Below are 21,152 nucleotides of genomic sequence, written 5' to 3'. Positions count from 1 at the left end.
CCCCCCATCCCCCCCCAACCCCCCCATCCTACAGCAGGCGTCCTCCTCCCCTTCCCGATCCCCCCCCCCGGGAACTTCCCTCAGCTCCCCCCGCTTCTATTCCCCTGACGCCCCCTCCACCCCCCCACCCCCCCCCCCCATTTTCCCTCTGCGAGCGGCAGGGGCTGCCCTGCGGTGACAGCGCGGCCCCCCCCCGGCCCTTGCGTAACGGGGCCGGTAACGGGGCCGGCCGCTGGCCCCGGGGCCGTCCAGCCCCGCACCGAGCGGCTCCTTTTCAAGCTGCGCACGTCTCGCCCCTACCGGGCTCCATCTGCTCGCCCCATTCCTCTGCAGCCTCCCCGTACCGGGGGCTTGGGGCCGGCAGCTCGGCCAGCGGGGAGCCACCGGTGGAGAAGTTCCTGGAGATGTTTTAATGTTTGGGGTGGTGGGAGGCTGATTTTTTTTTATTATTATTTTTTTTTTCCCTTAAAAGCCTGGAGATTTGGGGTTTTGAGTTGGCTTGCGCAGCTTTCCGCTGACGGGTTCCCTCTAGCCCAGATGGGAAGGGCCTGGCGAAGGCGGCAGCCTGGAGCGTTTTATCGATTGGGGGGGGGATCTGGGGGAAGGTTTCGCTGTCCCCTTTTAGCACCCACCTCGGCACCAAGCTGCTGGCGCTCGGTGCCGTGGCGGAGACAGCAGCGTCCAACCCATGGCCAGTGCTGCAGGGGGGGGGGGGCTGGAGCCCCTGACCTCCCCCCGCCCTGCTGGAGCTCCAGGCACCCAAATCACGTCCCTGGGAGGGAGGCAGCGATGCCGCTTGTGTCCCTGGCTCTGCTGACACCCGTGCGGGGTTGCTGCAGCCACTGGCACTGAGCTGCCCTCTCCCCGTAGGCAGGGAGTGCACCGGGGTTTGCTGCTCAGCATCTCCCCTTTTTGGGGGCACCCGGCACCGTGGAGGCATCGTCCCCCCTGGGTTGGGGTTCGAAGCAGCCGGCGGATCCCGAAGTTGGTGGGGGCGGGAGGGACAGGCATCAGTCATTGCATAAGCTGCGTTGCCTTTGGAAACGAGGCTGCAGCAGCGATGATGAGCTCGAGGGAAGTTCCTCCATCCTCTCCTCCACCCCGATGACTTGGAACGGGGCGAAAGCCAGCACGGGAACGCCCCCTCACCGGGTGGCTGGCGGTGGGCTCCTGCTGTGGGGGGGATGCTGTGCCTTGCCGACCCCACAAAGCCACATGCAGCTGGCACGGCGTCTTTCGGAGCTCTGTGGGCAGGAGCTGCCCCGGTCCGGGGATGGGGCTTGGGGAGGAGGCTTCAAAACCCCGGTCCCCCTCCCCCTTGGCAGTGCAGCGGCGGGGGCTGCCTTGGCTTGCGACCCCCAAAGCCACCGCCTCGGGTTGTGACGCTGAAAATGTTAATTTGTTCCTGTCTTTGGCTGCAGAAGAGAGGGGAGACAAAGTCCAGCCGGCGGGGATGGTGGAGGAGCTCTTCCAGCGGGACAAAGGGCAGCGGCGCACGGCTCTGATCTGCCGGAGCGCTCTTCCCATCTGGCGGGGCGGCGGTGCGCTCCCCGGGTCCCGATGCTGCTTTGGGCATACCTGTGGTTGGGGGCGGCCGAGGTGTTTCGGTGCAGCCCTTCCCCCTCAGGGGTCCGGGTTTTGTGCACGCAGGTGCCATCTCCCCGGGCAGGGACGGGTTTTCCAGGAGCCAGGCTGGGTCTGGGGACTGTTGGGGGGTGGCTGTCGGGGCTGGCGCTGCCTTTGCCACGCAAGGGAATGGTGCTAACAAGGGGAGCCTGCTCAGCTCCACGCAGATGTGGGCAGGGGGTGTCTGTGGGGTGCAGAGGGCAGGGTGCTGCCCGTATTGTGCCCAGGCGCAATACGGGCTCTTGTGTCATCTCCGTGTTCCTGCAAACTGTGTGCCCACGTATCGCTGCAGTCCCTGTGGGAGCAGCACAACCGTGGCTCCTGTCCTGCCTTCTCCTTCTCCGCTGCCGTGTGCTGGTGCTGAGGGGGTGCAGAGCATCCTCGGCAGCTCTGGGCGTTTTTGGGGTAAAACCAAGGCGCTGCCTCCTCGTTGCATCCTCGGCATCCCGGCCCCGGTTTGTGCTCCGCTTCTGAGTGCGGTGCGGGAAGGTGCCGGGGCTGCTCCTGTCGGCTCTTGGTGCACTTCCTCCTGCATCAAGAACGGGTTGGGCCAACGGAGGGCAAACCACCCAAGTCTTCCCCGTTCCTCAAAGGCTTTGGCACCCAGGGCCGCCTCTTCCTGGAGGAGAGCTGGCGAGGCTTTCGAGTTAATTGGTTCCTCTTTGCCACCAGCCCGTACTTGATCCGCAGCTGCTGGCTGCCTCCTGCCTGGCACAGGATGGGCACAGCCTCATCTTTTCGGCATCCCTGGGGCAGGAGGGAGGTGCGGGTGGCGTGGCTGTGGGTGGCGGGGGCACGGGACTGCTGGTGAAGGGACGGCTTCGAGCTGGGACAGCTTTTGTGTCTCTGGCTCTTGCAGCCGGAGTAGGATGAGCCTTGCAGTCCTGTGTGATTGGCAAGGTGTGGATGTGGGGAGAAGCCAAACTGTCTCGATATAGCTTTGCAGGAGTGACTCACTCCCCAGGAACCTGGCAGAGAGAAGGGCTGGGGAGAGAAGCACAGATGCTTTCTCACTTAGCGAGGGAGGCTCGTCTGGGGGGGGGGGGGTGGTCTTAGCGACCCAGCGCTGGTTTTGGGGCTGGCTGCAAGGCAGGGTGGGGCGATGCCTCCACCCCAGCGCTGTCCTCGTCCTGCCTGCCTGGCACCACCCTGGTAGGAGCAGGCTCCTTACGAGCCTGGAGCCGCCCGTGCCTATGGCCACAATGTGCATGGGGGGTGCTGGGGTCCGGCACGGGTCTGTCACCAGCCAGCTGTGGGCACCGTGCTCCTTGATGTGCCCAGAGGGTGCCAGCGTTTGGCACGGGTCCGTCACTGGCCAGCTGTGGGCACCGTGCTCCTTGGCAGAGCCAGCAAGCAGTGGCAGCAGCGCAGCACCCGTCCTGGGATGTGGGGACTTCCCCTCGCAGAAACAATGGCTGATAAGCAGGGGCAAGCCAAGGGGAAAAAAAAACAAAACAAAACAGTGCAAAGCAGCTGCTCCATGGTGTCCCCAGAACCACGGTCCTTCTCTGGAGCTCAGGGCTGGGGGACAGGGTGGAGGCAGGAGCTGGCAGCTTGCCCAGGGGTCAGGAGGTGCCCACGGATGGAGCCGTTCCACCGTGGGGCCCTTGGAGGGCAGGAGGACACCGGGATGTGGTGCTGGTGGTGGTGTGGTCCAAGTGAGGCTGCTCACTTTCCTGTGGGGCTGTTTGGGGGCTGTGCTCGGCTGCCTCCTTGTTGGGGAGGACGGAGGAGACCCCAGCCACCGGAGGGCTGCAATAACATCCCAGTTAGCTCCTGGTGTTTCCTGTGGCTGAGCTGAGCAGGGAGAGACAGGGCTGGGAGGGAACGAGGGGCAGAGCCCTTGGACAGAAGGGATCCTGGCTCTTGGAGAAAGAGGGAACATCCCTGTGAGTTTTGGAGGTGAATGTGCCAGCCTCAGAGGGGTGCTGGGCACGCGGGACATCTGCAAAGCAGCCTTTGATGTTGGCTTCCTCGTGTGGTGCTGCTGGGGGGATCCTGAGCGAGGACCCTGCCTGGTGCCTTCCTCCGGGAGATGAACGCCAGCGTGCACGATGCTGTGGCCCCTTGTGCAGGTGCTGGACCCGGGTCTGCAACTGACTCGCGGGGATTTTGGTTGCACCTTTGGGGTAAGTTCCTGAGCCTGGTGATCGTTCAGCAGGGCTTTGGCCAGGTCGGGCTGCCCGCTGCCATCCCGTGCAGGGCACATGCGCATCCACACGCCCCCTTGGCCCTGGGAAGAGGGTGCAAGGGGATGCTTCCCGTAACAACAGCTCCGGGGAGGGCGGCACAGCCCAGAACGCTGTGGTCACTGTGAGCTGGGCTGAGTCGGCACTATCGATGTGACAGCAACCAGCGGGCAAGACCGTGGCCTTGTCATGGGGCAGGAGGTTCCTCTTCCACGTGCTGAAAAGATTTCGATTCCTTGATGCGTGTCGAGCACCTCGTTTAACCGCTAACGCACAGGCGAGTCCTGGCTGCGCTCCCAGAGCCCACTGCTCTGTCTGTGCCGTGAGCCTCGGCACAGTGCAAAGTCATCGTGCTCCCGGTTTTCCCCAGCAAGTCGCAGAGCTTGGCTGAAATGCCTGGGTGTGTAGGAGAGCTGTCTGAAGCCCCACGGAGAAGTCAGGAAGAATCCAGCAATCCCAGGATTGGGAAATGGGCTCCTCGGAGATTGCGCCTGCTCCTCGTCGCGGCGGTGCGCGGCTGACTCAGCCTGCGAGCGGTGAACGCATCTAACCCGTTTCCTTCCTGTGGGCTCTACGATTTGCCAAGCAGACAAGGCTCTCGTTGTGCTGGGATTGAATTTTTATCTCCGCTGCCTTCTGGATTGGGCATTCTGGCTCCATCCCTGTTGATGTCCTCTCCGCGCGTGGCTGCCAGGAGATGGGGCGTAGGTCCCCGCTTCATGGCCCGTTCCCCTCTGCTGCCGCTGCGCACGCTGTGTGCCCGGAGTCCTGCTGGGCGCTGTAAATTAAGAAGCCGCTATCCCCGAGGGGGAGGAGATGTGTGTTTCTGAACCCCATTGGCATCAAAGCCACGTGCCCAAAGCCAGTGAAGGTCAGCGAGCGGCATTGTGTTCTGGGGGCACGTCCAGTGCCAGCCTGGCGATGCTGTGCCGGTTGCCCACTGGCAGTGCTGTGCGCGTGGCCACCGTCTTCTCCTCTCCTTGGTGGGGTCCCAGGGCTGCAGGAGATGCTGGGTTGGGGGCCAGGACCGTGCCTGGCGCCTGCGGAGGTCTCATGTCTGTGCCATCTTTGGTGGCATTCCCAAGCGAGCGTCAACGCTGTCTGCACAGAGATGCGCTTTCCTCTCCTTCATATTTCGCAAGCCAGTGCGAGACCAACTTGCAGTTATTTACAGACCAGTTTTTGCTGTTGACTTAACTTTTCAGTCACTTACATTTAATGTACCTTGGCAGCCCGTCCTGCCAGCGGCAAGCAGCAGCAGCAAATATTTTCAGCCTTTTCTAATTCAGCTCGAACTTCTTGTTTTCTTCGCTCCGCGCCTCTTATTTTAAGAAGGAAAAATGCTGGGTGGGTTGCGAGGACTGTTTTGCTGGATCTTATTCCGTTGTGTGAGGTTGCTTTCCCCAGTGCAGTCCATCCATCTCTGGTGCTAAATATAGGCTTACTGTGTCCTTTCTTAGCCAAGGAAGCCGAGCAGACGAAAGCTACAATCACGCGGATGCTTTGCAGGGTTAGAGACAGTCCCAGCAAGCCTGAAGCTCAGGCTCACGGGGTGGGCACTGTGGGGCTGGGCAGGACCCTGGTGGTGAGGGATCCTGGGGGAACCTTGCCCTGGGGGTGATGGGTGGCCTCATCTGCTGTGGGAGGGGGAGAGCAGGTCTGTGATTTCTTCTGAATTGTGGACTGAGGCATCTGAATGTGAGTTGCAGGTGACTAGGGAAGTGTCTAATTGAGTTGGAAGTTTCATTTAATTGTCTGGACTAATTAGCCTCCTGCAAGATGCCGTTTCTCTAAATGAAAAGGCAGCACTGCAAGCGGCGAGGGTGAGCGCGCGTTTCTGGGTCGTGGCTGGGCACATGGGGCCGTGACTGGCAGGTGAAGGGCAAAGAAATCCGCGGCAGACAATTAGCTTCAGTAACGTGGGCTGCGGAGGGAGACGGACTGCTTGCTTTCCTTTTGGAGCTGCTGCTGGATTCAGGGCCGTGATTTCCATCCCTTAGTGAATGAACCGAGGTTTTTTACCAAGGGTGAATCAAGTGCCTTCCGAGCCCTCGCATTGCTGCTCCTCTGCCTCAGCCTTGCTGAGATGTGGCTAGGTTTTGTTTTCTGCGGGCTGCCAGGCAAATTGTTATTTTAATCTGCCTGGAGCTTTGAAACGCATCAATCTAGTCCATTTACTTAATATGGTGCAGCTCTTTGTTTGCAGGCGCCGCTACAGACGTCTGCGCGCAGGGACCCGGCGCTCATTGGATCACAGCAGCTCATTGTATCTGATGAACAGTCAAGTGTACCTCTGCCTCCCTCAGTTTGCTGGCACGACAGGCCACGCTGGAGTAGTCATGGTGCTATAGCGGTTAATCAGTCTCCTTGGGGCTAATTGTGACTTGGTTTCCTTCGTCTCTGCTTTTCTGCACCCAGGTCGGGACCCTTTTGGCATCTTGGTTGGGGCCCACGGGGTTCTGCGAGTTTCTGTTCGTGCCGTGCTCAGGATTTGGTGAAGGCTTTGAGTATCTTGACCTTAACAAATAAATAAATAAAAATGGAAGAAGGTTCAAAGGCTTTTGCTGTGAGGGTAAAGCTGTGACGCTGGGAAGGAATAGTGACCACGCACCTTGCTCCTGTCCTGTAACGCTGCTCTGCAGAGCCTGGACCTGGCCTGCTTGTTGTGGGGTTGCCGCTGGGCACCCGGCACGTGGGGCTGCTCGGAGCAGCCGCACCGGGGGCCGAGCACCGGGCCTGGATCCTGGGTGTGCGGCCAGGAGGGAGCCGGAGCCCTCGTGTACAGCAGCCGAGCAGCTCCGGCTCCAGGAGCAGGCTGGGGAAGGAGCCGGGCTGTGAATGGCTTCCTCCCCCGGCCTGCTGCCTTCTGTTGTAGTGCTTTTTTTATTGTTTGGAAAAGGAAGCAGTTGGCTTTAATACTTCCTACAGCGACAGCGCTTCCAAAGGCCTGCACGGAAGCTGCGGGGCGTAGGGGCTCAGACACCTTCCTGCCCAGGCAGCGGAGGGCAGGCGCCATCCATGACCTCCCAGGGCAGCAGCGGGGGGGCTGAGCTGTGTCTGTCTGCCCGTCCTTGGGGCCAGCTCCGGCTTTTTCCCCAGAGCAGGGCACCGGGGCGTCTGAGGTTATTTCCAAGCAGGGGAGTTTCTTCCCTGCCTCCCGAAAGCAAGAATGGAGGGATCCGTGGTGCTGCCTTCATCTGTGCCGTGGGGACACGCGGCCCCGGTTGCGGCTGTGGGGCTGGCCGGGAGGTGGGCGAGATCCTGCTCCGCTCCGTGTCACCCCGCGTGGCCGCAGCAAGGTTCCGCTTCCTGCCGGAGCCTGTCCAGATGGGTTCACTCAAGTGTCTCCTCTTGTGGCCTGGAGCGGGTTTTCCCTGCGGAATTTGGAGCCCAGCACTGCGCTCGTGAGTTTGGTTTTCTCTTCTGCGGCTGCCTGATGCCAGCATCCCTCCCAAACCTGCCCTGCCCCGTGTTCTTTCAGCTTCTCTGAAATTTCAAAGCTCCTTTTTCTGCAGCTTGCAGAAGGTAGGAACGGGCACACCAGGTCCAAGCACCGTGGAGTGTCCAGGCTGCTGCAGGCAAGCAGTTAGTTGGTCATAGCTGCGCTGGTAGAGATGCCAAGGGGGCAGGGTAATGTCTGGGACACAAAATCAGACCAGACATAACTGTACCAGATTCCTCTTTAATCATTTTTGCCAGTTATAAACAGATGGGACACTCCACCATGCCAAAGATTTTGTTTTTTCCCTCCACCTCTCAAGACCCAGCCCAGTGGCTGCATCCCCGGGGGTGCCCCTGGGGGGGGGCACGGGGACTCTGCCCGCCCCACGCTGCCCTTGTCCTTGGCCCGAGCTGCGTGCGGGGACGCGGCCGGGTTACTCTGCAATTTGCACAGCTGATCGGAGCTGCCTTTTGCCAGCAGAAGCAACAAGCCCGGCTATTGTGCGGCGACCCTGGGACACAGCGTCGGGGTTCTTTGTTGTTGTTGGATTTTATTTTTTTTTTCCCCTCCCCTCCCTGCTCGAGCTCGGAGCTCGCTGTTTGGGTGGTAGCTGCGGCTCGTGGGGCCGTGCAGCGCTCTTGGCACGGTGGCTCGGCCGTGGCCCGGCCCGGGTGTCTGGGCTGCAGCGCTGCGGTGGGGGAACGGCGGCGCCCGGCCGGCACGGCGGTGGCGAGGAGCGGGAGCGGGGCCAGCTCCTGTGCAGGCGGGGGCTGCGCTGTGGGGAGGCGACGGGCCTGGAGCCCTGCTGCTGGCCGTGTCCCCTCCGTCTCAGGTAGAGGTGCTGCCTGCCCTCGCCTTGCTGGCGTTTGGATGTGCGAAGCACTTGGTTGGCACGGCTGACTCGGCTCCTCTGGGGCCTGGCCCGGGGAAATCCTTCTCCAGGCACGCAGGGAAGTGGCATCGGCCCGTGGAGGCTGCTGGCTGTGTGCGGCACAGGGCCGTGGGCACTTGGTGGTGCGGAGGGGGATGAGGCAGCGCTCAGCAAAGCCACGGTGCGATGTGGCATCCTGTTAGCATGCTCTTGAGGAAACCCCAAGTGTTCCCTGATCCTGCACCACCGCCTCTGAGGTGTGCCCTTGTGGCCCGTTCAGCACCCCGTGCCCGAAAGGTGCTGCTCCGGGGAGGTCTGAGCCAGGGGATGCTTCCCCACCCCGCTTCGGAGGCCGCGTTTTTGTTCCAAGTCTGCTATCACTGGGCAAGCAGGTCGGGTTTGCTTTTGGGGTGTGTTCCTCCTAGACAGGCTCCAGCTCCCGTGAGGCAAGGAGGGGATGGGTCGGGGGAGTTTTTCCCAGCCTCCCTGTAGGTACGGCCACGTTTTGAGCAGGTCACAGCCAAATCCCAGCTTGGGCAGAGCAGCTGGAGATGCTGTCCGCGTGGAGCAGGAGGGGTTACAGTATTGCTGTGCTTCCCTATGCTGTTTCCTTCAGCAGGAGCCTGAGGTTTTCCTGGGGAGACCTTGAAATAGCAGCTGGTGCCACGGTGGCTTCATGACCTTGTCCCCCTGAGCTGCAGGAGGTATTTGCTCCCCAAAACAACGGGGCTCATGGAAGCCACCCGGCAGCTTGTGCAGATGATGGAGCTGGGTCTGTTCACCCTATTCCTCCTAGTGCAGGGGACATGCGTGGGGCAGGGGGCTGGCGTTTCCCAGCGCTGGCTGGGGTGGGAGTCCCTGTTTGCATGGCACAGCCTGGTCTGGACTTGTACTGGTGACCACCCCGGGGGTGCTTGCGGGTCCGTCCATCCCCGGACCCGTGGGTGTCACAAGTCTGGGCGGGCTGAGTCGCCCCCGGAGCAGCAGGACCGGGAGACGGCGTTCACATGGACAGGTGGACCTGAATTCAGAGTAGCTCCCTGAGCGGCACTCTCCTCTTGGGAATAAAAGTCCCTTTATGCTGGAATAATTAGTGTACTCAGAGCACGCTAATTATTCTGGGATAAAAGTGACTTTTATTCCGGCAGAGTGTCCTCTCAAAGGGCCCTTTCTGCCCGCTCCCGGTTCACAATAGCTATTCTGGTCCGTTTCCCCATTTTAGACAAAGTCCTTATTTGCAAAGCCAGCGAAATTGAGTTGACTAATGAATTAAGGCCAATGGTTTTGGCCTGGCTCCAGCGCTTTTAGAGCCTTGGCTGGCTGATGCCCGTCCCAGGCCGAATGCAGTTGAGCACCCTGCTGCCCAGCGCAGCCCCCCGCCTGCTGCCGGCCCCTTTGCCTCACACAGCCCTGGGCTCTGTCAGTTAGCTCCTTGCAGAGTCCTGCCCTGTGATTCAGCTATCCAGATGAAATGCCTATTAATCTATAATGTGCAATTGCTTTATTGCACAATGCAGGCAGGTCTCTGGGGGAAGCGTTATCAGCTTTAGCCACAAGCCATAAATAACTGCCTCCGGTGCAGAACACTATATTCTGTTTGGGTTCCAAACTGCCAATGGTATAAACATCCTACTTCTTATTGCTAGAATAAATAAAGGGAATAAAACCTTCCGAGCAGGTAGAGGAGGCAGGGGATGTTCTGGATCTGGGGGGGACGGACATCGTGCACGGCATCCATAGTATCTGGCTGGGTCTTCTGCCCCAGATCAATGCCCCTCCCTCACCCCTCTGCCTCGTGTGGGGAGGGGAAGGGGCAGCCCTCCCCCCCAGAAGGGGTGGCTGCCAGCCAGGCACGGCTGCAGCCCCTCCAACCGAACCAAGAGGAATTAAGCCCCTTTCTCTTGGCTGCAAATGCTTTTTTTTTTTTTTTCCTTTTTTCTTTTTCTTGTTTTCATTTAAATTGCAGATAAGCTGCAAAAAGAGGAAAAAAGGAGGAAAAAAAAAAAAGCATGATTCTTTCTTGAAACACCCTCTGCTGCGTGGCTGGAGCCTGCCCCTTCTGCCCCTCCCCACCACATTTTGTATGATCAAGCTTTTTTTTTTTTTTTCCCTCCAATTCTGAAAATGCCATGGATTCATTTCATCTGGTTTCATCTCCTGCCATTTTTTAGCTCATTCTTCTAAGGATCAATCTGTGGGTCTGGAGGCAGAAGGGGGGGGGGCGGGGGGGGGAGTCTCACTCCAGCACAGATCTCTCTGCTTCTGAATTTGGTTTAAAATGCAAATTCCACCCCCCCCCCCTTTTTTTTTAATGCATTTTGTCTGAAGGCAGCTGAGCTGCCCGGAGCCTGGGGAGCAGGAGCAGGAGGGGAAGGGGCTGGGCTGGCGGGGGGAGCGCATTCCTCCCAGCGCGTCCAGATTTCCTGATGCGTGTTAGCATTTAAATCGTCTCCCCCTGGATCTGTTTGAAGTCAGGTGACCGTGGTGCGCAGAGATGAAAGGAGCCCTTGGAAGTCGCAATATGATTTTATTCCCCTTCCCCCTCTCCCTGCTGGGGATGGCCGCTTTTGGCCATCTCCGTTTCTGTCCTCCCTAACGGGGAGCCAGCCCGGCCCCTGCTGCCACCCCTCATTGTTCCTTCTCCTGCTCCACATTCCCCTCTCATCCTTTGTCTGAATCGATAAAGGAATAACGGGCAGGGGATGGGGTGGTGGCTGCCATGGGCCCACTCTGGCTCATCCCTTGGCCGCTCCTCGGCCTCTTGCCCCAGCGATGGCGATGGGGCCGAGGCCTGGCTGGGAGCTGGGGCCTGGAGGTGGGTGGTGGGGGCAGCTGGGGTCCCGGCACCCTTGGGCTGCTCCCTCTGTGCCCTCCTGTGGGTGATGGGAGCGTGCACAGAGCATGGTCTCTGTGCGAAGGGTCCAGGCCAGCCTCTGGGAGCAGCCGGGACATGGGCCTGGCGCTCTGTGTCCGAGGGCTGCTGCGAGGCCTTGAAGCACCCTCGGTACATGAGCATCCCCCGTGTTGCCTCGAGGCAGTCAGCAGGCACAAGCCAGAGGCAAAAAATCCACAAAAAGCTCGCAGCACGCTTCGGGGGATGCTCAAGGCACGTGCCTGAAGATGATGGTCCACCAGTGCTCTGCTTGGATGGGATTTTCGGGGTGGTTTTCAGCTCCTTGCTGTATCTAAAAGCTGGCCGGGTCTGAGGAGGCTGGCTCAAAGATGCCTTCCGACGTTCTTCGCCCTCAGCCAGCTCTTTCCCAGCGACAGATGCGCGTGTTTCTTATGAATGGTGTTTTGCTTCCGTTCAAACCTCTCTTGCAAAGCTGAGGCAGGCTTTTCTTTTCAAAATTGTCCTTTTATAAAAAGCAACAACAAAAAAAAGCACCCCCCCAAAAAAAAAAAACAAAAAAAAAAACAGAGTTAATGCCTTGTGATTTAGACGCAATAGGCAGACTTGAAAGGAAAAGGGAAAAAATGCGTATTTTAAAGTCAATATTTACTTAGCAATTGAACCAGCCCCTCCCCCTCCAACCCAAATAAGTTCCAAACAGCGCATACCTGCGGCTTCTCCAAATGGGAATAGCTCGGAGTGCGAACAGCAACGTCATTCATGGAAATAGCAGCTCTGATGGAGCAGCGGGTCTGGTTTGAATCTTCTCATACGAGGGGGCCAGATGGAAGAATTGCAAAAATGCATTTGAACTGTTTAGAGATCTTGTATTTAAATGCAAACCAAACAAATAAGCCTCCCCCCCCCTTGAAAAAATGTGACTGCAAGATCTAAGTTTTGTTATTTTAAATGTCTCTATTATCCTGTCTAGTTTTTCAGAGCCAAAGGACCTGACAAATTTACTTTAGCCATGAGCTTGCAAATTCTGCATGCTGTGTGCAGAAATGCCCAAGTGGCTGGGGAATATCACAGCCCTTCTGGGCTCTGCTCTCCCTGTTTGTGATTTTATTTTATTTTATTTTATTTTATTTTATATTTTTTTTGTCATTGGCCTTATGGCTTTGTAACAAAGCTTCGGTCCCTGCATTCAAGGCATTGTGAAGGGATCAAGGTGTGCGCGTGCCTCAGTGTTTTACCTTTTCTCTCCGTGCCTGTCTGTCTTCAGGCTACAGAGAAATTCTGTAAGAGTCCTGACAACACAAAAAATGAATAAATCACTCTCCCCTCACCCCGAAACTTGAGAACAAGAATGGATGACGTGGGGGAGATTGTAGAGAAAAATGAAAGCATAGAATAACTGATTTTTATGTTCAGTTAATAGGACAACTTGGAAAGGCTTTCAGTTTGGCATCGTGGCTTTGCGTGCTGGGGCCCTGGAGGAGTCATGCGAGGTGCATGCGCCCAATCATTGTTTTGGGAAAGCAGCCTCTAAACTGCGCTGTCCTCTGGCCAAGCGACATCTGGAGAGTTAAACTGAGAGGGAGGGACTCTGCGGGGATGGAGATGGGATTGTAAACTGTGCTCCAGTGCCCCCTCGGCAAAGCCTCAGTGCTGGTGCTGGTGAGGACCGGGGCTGGACTGAAGCACAAACGATGCCACCTTTCATCCCACATGCACCAGGATGCTGGGGCTTTTCCATCCCTCCCTTCTCCAGAGGTTCAATAATTTTGTGCCAGACTTCTGCCCTCCAGAACAACCTTGCAGGTTTTTGTGTCGCTGTGACAAAACTCCCAAGGGCGACGTTCGGGGATCTTGAAGCATCCCAGTGGTAGTTTTGGTGGCAGCTGTAGCCAGCCCTGAGTGAGCAGGGGGTCTGGCAGGGAGATTTGAAGGCTCAGCTGGTTTATGTCACCGCTTTTTGGTCCCGAGCTGCTGGGGCTCGGTACCCGGATGGAGTTTGCAAGCCTGACGTGCGTCCTGGAGCAGGGTTCAGAGCGAGCGCAGCTCTGCGTGCGCAGCGCAGGAGATGTGTGTTTTGGCAGGCTTGGACATTGCGCGAGACCGTATATGCTAGCGTGGAGGGGAGGGGAGTAGCTGGGGAACAGAGACCTATGAGGAATGTGGAGTGGATTTATTCTCCCCCCCCCAAGAACATCTGTTTTGCAAATCATGCTCATTCCACTCCATATTTATTGCCAGTGCTGTTTCCTTTGCGAAGTAACAGCCAGCCACCTCCTCCAAGGAGAGGAGCAGGAATTGGGTTGAGTAGAAAAGTATGGCTTGCTTAAGGAGGAAGTTCTTTAACTTTTTTTTGTGGTTTACTTCCAGTTTATCTAGGTTTTTATGCCATAGTCATCTGTGCGCTGAAGGTAATTTGGCTTCTACTCAAGGTGAGGACCTTCTGTTCACCAGCCTCTCAGAATAGTCCATTTAAAGCAGAAGTGTTGATTTCTTGCTTTAGGCAAAGATGAGACGTGTTTTGCTGTGCGTTTTTTTGCTAACACTTAAAAAAAATTTTTTTTCTAAACCCACTGCACGTCTACATGAAGTCCTCTGTCTGCCTACGTTGTGGTGCTGACTTCATCTGCCCTCATCATTGAGGCAGTGAGAGGTGCCGCTGGGGTCCAGGTCCTCACCTGCCCCAACAGACCCTGCTGCCGCTCCGCTTCCCTGCTGGGACGGCCGCCCCCAGCCCTCCCTAGAGAAGAAGGGAGCCCTTTTTTGTACCAAAATAACCATTTGCTGTTTTGAGTACAATTTTTTTTTTCCCCTTCTGTCCCTTTTGAATTATTTTTAAGCGAGAATCTCTCCTCTGACTGCTAAAGAGGCAAATGTTTTCCGTGGAAGGCTTTTGCAGCTGTCCTGGCCCTGCAGTCTGAGCTGGCCATTGTACACTGCATGAAGGCTTCTTTATTCTCCTCCCCAAAGTTGGAGCTCCTCTCTCCGCTGAGATTGCCGCTTCTGCTGATGCAGCCGCCTGGCTTTCAAAAAGAAACTTGGCTCATTGTGAACGCTGCATTAACAGACACCTTCTCTAATTGTCCACCTGGCATTTAGGCATCTTGACACTCATTTTGGAGGCTATTTAACTCACTAGGAACATGCTGTGCAAGAACAGAAAGTGCGTTTTGTTACCAAGAAGCTTGGAGGGCTAGCGGCTGAAAAGGGAAGCAATCTTCTTTCTTCTCCTTGTGTAGAGCCACCAGCAGTGGTGCAGTCTTGTGCTGCCAAGGCGATCCTTGCTTCTGTGAGTGACGGCGGGGACAGTCTGAGCTCCGAGCCCAGTTCAGGCACATCTTTGTGGCAGGTTAACGCCACCCGTGGCGGCAAGGTGCAGTGAGACCGTTCCCTGGGGCTCGCCTGTGCTGGGGAAGCACCTTTTTTTTCCCCTGTAGCTGACTTAGCTGGAGACCTGCACGTGCAGGGAAGAGGCAGGTGCGAGCCAAGTACGTGTCTACAGGGGTGGCATTCCTGACGGCAAACCATGACACATGTGAAGCCTGACAAAAAAAAAAAAAAAAGCGTATGAGCACTGTTTTAGTGCTTGGAAGAAATCCCACATGTTCTGCTCCTGCGTAGGGGAGCTGTTGCAAGCAGCAGGAGAACTTGCTCTCCTTCAGTCTGTCTAACCACAGCCAGTCCGTGAGACGGAGCTGGTCTGGAAGATTTAGGTGCTGGTAGCTAGGGATGACGTCTTCGGAAGAGGGGCTCATGTTCCGTGCTGCTGGTGAGCATCTCTGTTCCAGGACGGGTGTCTCTAGTGCAAAATAAACCAGCTGCGTCAAGATCCTGCCCTGGGCCTGGCTTCATCTCCTGTGTAGACACAAACCTGGGGGACTTTGGGGGGCAGCAGGAGTGTGGGTGCTGGGCAGGAGGCTTGGAGCCGCTTGCCAGGGGCCTGCCCTCGTAAACCAGCTCCTGCTCTCCTCGGAGGGAGGAGGAAGACGAGAGCTGGAGCTGGGCTCGGCCGAGGGCCGTCGCGGTGCGTGCGTGCGGCGGTAGGTCACGTTGTGGCTGCTGGAAACCTCGGGGGATGAGGGAGAGCAGGAAATCCAAGGGAGTGTCGGTTCTTTGCTGTGGTTTTCTTAATGAATCTTGCATTGGGTAAACTTGTGGCTTGGAGATGGGGGAGGAAGCTCAGCTCCTCCAGGAAGAGGGGGTGGCAGAGCTGGCCCTGGTGGGGACGCAGCCCCCGGGGCTGAGGTGCGGGTGCCAGGCTCGGGGTGCTCGTGGGGACCCTGAGCGAGCAGTGGGTGCCCGGCAGGGTGCAGCCCCTTCTGCTTTGGGTCTGACCTGTCCCTGGGGCCGAGAGGAAATGGCCCCTTGGTGACCATGGGCTCCGCAGTGGGGCTGGCACTGGCTGTGCCCGGCAGGAGGGGTGGCTCCTGCAGCCAGCGGTTCCGTGTTTCATATCTGTCAGCCCGAGCACCTGGGACAAACGGCTCCATGGGATGTCCTGCTGTCCTGTCCCACACTGCTGGGTCCTGCAGGAGGAACAGGAGGGACTTGGCTTTAAGCTGGTCCTCTTCGGAATGGTGTTGGGATCGGAGGGCTTGGCATCGGCTCAGAGCTGTGGGTGTTTCATCCATTTTGATATATCCAGTCTCCATCTTGATTGCACTGAACTCTGTGTCATGGTATCGAGCGTCTCCGTCTAACAGCAGCTTCAACGCTTCTGATGCTGTTGAGACCTGAGCGAAGGCAGGTTTGCAGGAGGCAATACCTCTCAATCAAACCCATCAGGCATTTCTGGAGAAAGCAGACAAGTTTTGGGGCAAACAGAGCCCCCTTTGTGGGTCTAGGCAATAACCGGAGTAATCACAGGGTGGAAGGGCAGGTGGGAGAGTTTCCTCTCCTTTAGGAACCGGGGTTTGGGCAGGGGATGGGGCTCATCCTCCCCATCCCTCCCCGGCCCTTCTTCCTCCCCAGCAGCACAGATGGAGCAAAAAGCTGCTGAGCAGGAAGGAGGGAGGCATCTCCTGCTCCTAACACAGGTCGGCGAGGAATCTCTGCACCTCCTCTGGTCCATCAGGAGCCTGAGAGCGAGCTGGGTCATGAAATGCATGAAATGAGCAGTAGCACTGCTGGGTGCGTGGCCGTGCTGCTGCCTGCTGCAGCCGCCTGGAAGCATGCGGAGACCCCCCCTCACCATGCGTGAAGTGACAGGGGTCCACGGAGAGGGGAGCTGAGCAGAAGACAGGGGACGACACCAGATACCTGTTGTGGGAATTACGCCTGCGGTGCTGCCTTCTCCTTTAACAAACATCCAGGGTTGCGTTTGGTCGGGTTTTCAAGATTTCCTCCCTCCCCGAGGGGCTCGGGCTTGCTGTTTTATAACAAAAGCTGCAATCAGCGTGGAGGTGTTTGCTGCAAAGAGCTGAGTCTCTCGGGAGAACACCACATGCCAAGAGACTGGCGAGGAGGCGGGGAGGGCTGGCGCTGCGGGCGCACGTCCCTGCCACGGTGCGGCTCTGCGGGGGGCTCGGGGATGGAGCTGGGGCTTTGCGCTTTGACCTTCTCGCCTGCAGCAACCACCTGAACTTTTGCTGCCCGCCTTGCCTTGTAATGCTTTCCAAGCTGCCTGGCTCCGCTCGTGCTGCGTGCGTGTGTTTTATTTGTACAAATACATACGCGTTTTTCTTCTTAAAGTTTGGTGCTGTCACAGCCAGCTGTGGATTAGCCAAGAAAGAACTTTCAGCCTCTGCTGCCCAGAGAAACGAAGCCCGGCAGGGCTGGGGGGAAGGAAGATCCCCTCTGGTTTCTTTCTCTTCTGATCGTGGTCTGCGCGCAGAGGAACGGGTCTCTGCAGGCAGGGGTGGGTTGGGGCAGTCGTCGTCCCTGTCCCGGTGTGTGGCTGGTGGCTGGGGTGCAGGCGAGGAGGCGATGGGTGCCTGCGGCCCTTGCACCCGCACGAACAGGCAGCACCTGTGCTGCTGCTGCTCGATTTGAAAACATTCCTTTTTAATTTGCTCTCGTTTGGGTTTTCTCATTTTTTTCCCTTTCTTTTTTTTACTGTCTAGCATAGAAAATAAAGCGCCTTTGGCTCCCAGGAGCTAATTCATCCAAGTTAAATGATCTTTAAAATCTGTTAGCGCATCATGGATCTCAGTTCCTGTTTTCTCGCAGTGTAATTAATGTTTCAGTTTAAATTTTCTCCTTTCCTTAGGGGCGAGGTTGATGGATCTGATGCCAGGCTAAAACTTTCACTGAGCCATTAGAAAGAAATCAAACTAAAAGCAATCTAGTCCTTAATTTAAATTTTTATTTTTTTTAAATAACTTGTCTTTGGGAAGAAACTGATCATGTTTATTATCGTTATTTCTTTTCTCATCCAGCACCGAAGACATGTAGCCCTAAACAGTTTGCATGCAAAGATCAGATTACGTGCATATCTAAGGGCTGGCGCTGTGACGGGGAAAAGGATTGTCCCGATGGCTCGGATGAATCACCTGATATATGTATGTATGACTTTCCTTCCTAATAATTTTCTTTGCGTTTTGCTCCATTCGCTCTTTCACTGCACGGTCGTTGGAGGGTCCTGAACAGGCGTCATCGCACCGCTGCTCTACCTCCGCTCACGCTTTCCAGTAGCGCACGAGTTCCCAGTGCCCTGGGGGTGGGACAGCGGGTGCTGCTTACCGCTGGAATTCAATCCGTCCATCTGTCTGTCTGTCTGCCATTCATCTCCCTAGCCGCTGCTCCCTGGTGCCTCTTGCTCTGGGGGCTGCAACCCATCGCATTGCAATGGTTTCCTGGGACCTGGGCACCGCTGGGTTCGGTTTCCATCCAAATGGGTTTGAGTGAGGAAAGCCCCGAAGGCAGGGGTGCTGCGAGCACTTCGCTGTGAGGGGCGAGGTGGCGGCGGCGCCCTGTGTTTCCCCTTGCCTTGTGGTGGTGGTGGTGAGCACGGGGAGGGGGCTTGGGACCCCAGGATGGGGGAGCGGGACCTGTCTGTGCCCGCTGGGCAGCGGTGGCTTCAGCAGATGCTGCCGCTCGCTCCAGCTGAGGCCGAAGCCCAGGTGCTGGCGTCCGGCGTTGGAGGAAGCCAGGAGCTGCCTCTCGATGGCGAGTGAAGGCGCCTTGTCCTCCCCCGGCTGCCGCTGCGCTTGGTGTAAAGGTTTCTTCCGAAGCAGGCTCTGGTTCGGCGCTGGAGTTATTTGTTTCTTAAGGCGAAATGATGCAACCGTCCCCTCCGTGGGAGGGATGAGGGGGCTGGGATGGGCTGTCTGGCTCCAGTCAATCAGCAGCCCTGGAAAATTACTGCAGGAAGACTTGGAGGCCTTTCCCAGCGCTGGAAGAAATCCGTCCTGGTTGATGTATTCCGCTAGCTGTGCATGCCCTGTGCCCTGTTTAACCGTGCTCTCTTTATCCATCTGGATAGGTAGATGGACAGCCTGGATGCTTTTTTCCAGCTCTTACCTTTTTTCCCTCTTTCTTTACCGCAAGAGCGGCACCGGTGAGTGCTGGTGGAGCCTCCTCCCTGTTTGCTGTCCTCCTCCACCACCAGGCTTTGAAGCCCCAGGTGCTGGTGCCCCGTGGGACCCCCACTCCTGGGCTCTCCGGGCTGTGCAGACCCCTCGGCAGGAGCACTGCAGCGGCTGCTTGCAGGGACGGAGCACGGGATGTTGCTGCCTGCTGGCTCCACGCCGCATGGGTGGGGGCATCGTGCCAGGAGCACATCAAGGACCAACGTGTCCTCTCCTCTCGGGATGGTCCAGGAGTCTCCTCCGTGTCTGTCTTAGCACACTAGGCTGCAAAACCTGATTTTGCAGCAGAAAATTCAGTTCAGAAACTGAATCCGTAGCCATGCCCTGCTGCCTCTGCACTGACTGTGCGACACGCTGCTGAGGCTCGGCGAGGTGCGTTGGCTTCTCCCTGCACCCGGCAGGACTCGGGGAGGTTGGGGCAGTCCCGGGCTGCTGTTTGGTGCTGGCTGGGTACTGCTTGGCGCTGAGCTTCCACGTCTGGCCCGGAGCCTGTGCCCGTCTGCCCCTTTCCCATGGGCAGGGGCATGAAGGGAGGCTCCTGCCTGGGCTCGTGCAAGCGCAGCCCGACCTGCCGGCACATGCAGGGCGGAGGGCCCGGTATCTCTGGGATTGCCAGGCAAGCTTTTCTCACGCTGCTTTGGCACCAGGGCTTCCAGAAGGCTCTCATCCTCCTTATCTTTTTGGCAGGGAGAGAATGACTTTTATTACTATTATTTAATCTCCCTCTTTTTTTTTTTAACCCAGGCTGCAAACACTGCTTTTACACACTGCTTGGCATACCCTTTCGTACCCTGGCAGTGAGGCAGGGTTATTTACATTGCAGTAATGTACTCATGTCAGAGTCTCTTGAAATGCTGTCTATTATGTGAAAGGTTTTCCTCTCTGGGGAATCCTTTCAAGTATTTGCTGGCTTTGCTCACGTGCTAGCTGAGCATAGGAAGAGTTCCCTTTCTAAGCTCAGTGGCTGCGCTTGTGTCCATGCAAGTGGCTTGAGCTGACGCTTACCCCGTTGTTTTTTTATTCCACGATGCTTTCTTGGGAAAAAAACTCGGACAAGAGCCTCCGTCCAGTTGAAAATCAAAGGAGATGAAGAGCTTTGAGAAATGAATTTGTGGTGGCTGAGCTATGACTGTCATCTGGCTGCTTCATCCCCACTTGGCCTCGTGCCTGGGCCTCTCTCAGCCCCCGCGGGATGTCCTGGGGCAGCCTGGCTGCGTTTGCCCGCGCGCTGCCACCACCGAGCTGCAGGCGTGCTTCTCCTCTCCGGCTTGGCAGCAGCGCTCTTCCTGCAGACACATCAGGACCCACAGTCTTCAAAGCCACCTGGATGTTCACGAGGATCCGGCATCTCACGGCTCATCAGTTTGGGTATCGAGGAGGTCTTTAAGGCACTCGGCTCCCCGCTCTTGCCCGGTGCTCGGTGTGGTGCTGGCGCAGATGCCCCATGTGGAGCCCTTGCTGGGAGCCCTTTGCGGTCGCTGCCCGGTGGCTGCCGGCCCTTGGAGATGCTCTCACCTCCTCCTTTCCTGCCTGGGTCCAGGGAGTGGTCGGTGTGGATGTCTTGAGAACCCCATCCTATCACTGTGAAAGTGTAATCCCCAGTCAGAGGGCTCATTTCCCACCTGCCCCGCTGTGATGAGGTCCTGAGGCAGCGGGGTTGGTGCTGAGCTGCGCGATTTCATGCTGGTCCACAATGGTTTGTGTGGCTGCAAGGACATCGGGCAAGAGAACTTGCAGCAGGGAGGAAATACCGAGCGATGAGGATGCAGCAGCGCTTTATCTAGGTGCTTCTGGCATGGTCTTCTGAAATAAAACCAAGGGAGAGGACCCAAGGGAGCTGCCCTCCATCCAGGTGGCACGAGCAGGACCTGCCCGCACTGGGTCATGCTCCCATCTGCTCCCTTGCAGCTTTCCCCACTTCACGTTTCTTTGGGCCATTGCCAAGTCAATTACAGCTTGTATTTACAGGGGAAAGAATTGCTTTTCTTTTCTTTCTTTTTTTTTTTTTTCTTCCTTTTTTTTTTTTTTTCTTTCCAAGTGGCTTTTAGAGGTTAAAAATTCCTGTCTAATTCAGCTCCTTGGGGTGTACCACAAGCTTGTCACATGTAATAAATTGGCTCATTTATTAGTGAGCCAACACAGTCAAAAGCAAACAAAGTGGCTTGTAGATTAATCCTGCCCTGTTTGTGATAAGTAGTTTGATTCAGGCTCTTTGCTGGCGAATAATGGACACGGCAGATCAGTTTTGACTGATGAACTGTGCACTTTATTTCAGTGCCTTCATTCTTTTGGCCCGCTTATTGACACTACTCAATTAACCCTTAATTTGCAATTACTTGGTGCCTAGATAGCGCTGCGGTTCAGCCCCGTTGGAGAAGTGAAAGCCCCGCAGCAGCATCTCGGGAGGGTTCTTCCTGGAAGGGGTCTGCTGGGTGCTGCTGTGCCCTGGGACAGGGAGAAGCGCTGTGCCGGTGGCTGCGGTGAGCCTCAGACCCCTTTTCCCATCTCAAGCACCTCGGATCCCCATCCCGAGGAGCCCACCTCCCCGGTGCAGAGTGAGTCGGCTAACAGGAATCGTACCGCGCTGTGTCGGGAAAGCAGTCCACGTGCGTGGGGAGCCATCTGGCAGCTGGAGCTCTCCGTG

At 57.1% G+C, this 21,152-nt stretch overlaps 1 protein-coding gene across 8 annotated transcripts in view; it reads left to right on the top strand.

Moving 5' to 3' along the window:
• LRP1 (LDL receptor related protein 1) overlaps positions 1-21,152 on the top strand; it is an 87,486-nt gene that overhangs the window by 690 nt on the left and 65,644 nt on the right. For 2 of the 8 annotated variants that reach the window (XM_072031909.1, XM_072031908.1), the window contains exons 1-2: positions 13,282-13,411; positions 17,357-17,479. The exons of 1 other annotated variant lie outside the window; for it this stretch is intronic. In XM_072031909.1, the coding sequence (XP_071888010.1) occupies positions 13,297-13,411; positions 17,357-17,479 (238 nt within the window). In that variant the 5' untranslated portion in view covers positions 13,282-13,296. Of the gene's footprint in view, positions 1-3,646; positions 3,756-4,616; positions 4,687-12,658; positions 12,738-13,281; positions 13,412-14,693; positions 14,749-17,356; positions 17,480-21,152 lie in introns of those variants that run through there. 5 more of the 8 variants (XM_072031910.1, XM_072031912.1, XM_072031911.1 and 2 more) reach the window with 5 other exon arrangements.

This window comes from Anas platyrhynchos, chromosome 34 (assembly GCF_047663525.1).
Source record: "Anas platyrhynchos isolate ZD024472 breed Pekin duck chromosome 34, IASCAAS_PekinDuck_T2T, whole genome shotgun sequence".
Taxonomy (NCBI): domain Eukaryota; kingdom Metazoa; phylum Chordata; class Aves; order Anseriformes; family Anatidae; genus Anas; species Anas platyrhynchos.
This window is presented reverse-complemented; position numbering and strand designations above follow the sequence as displayed.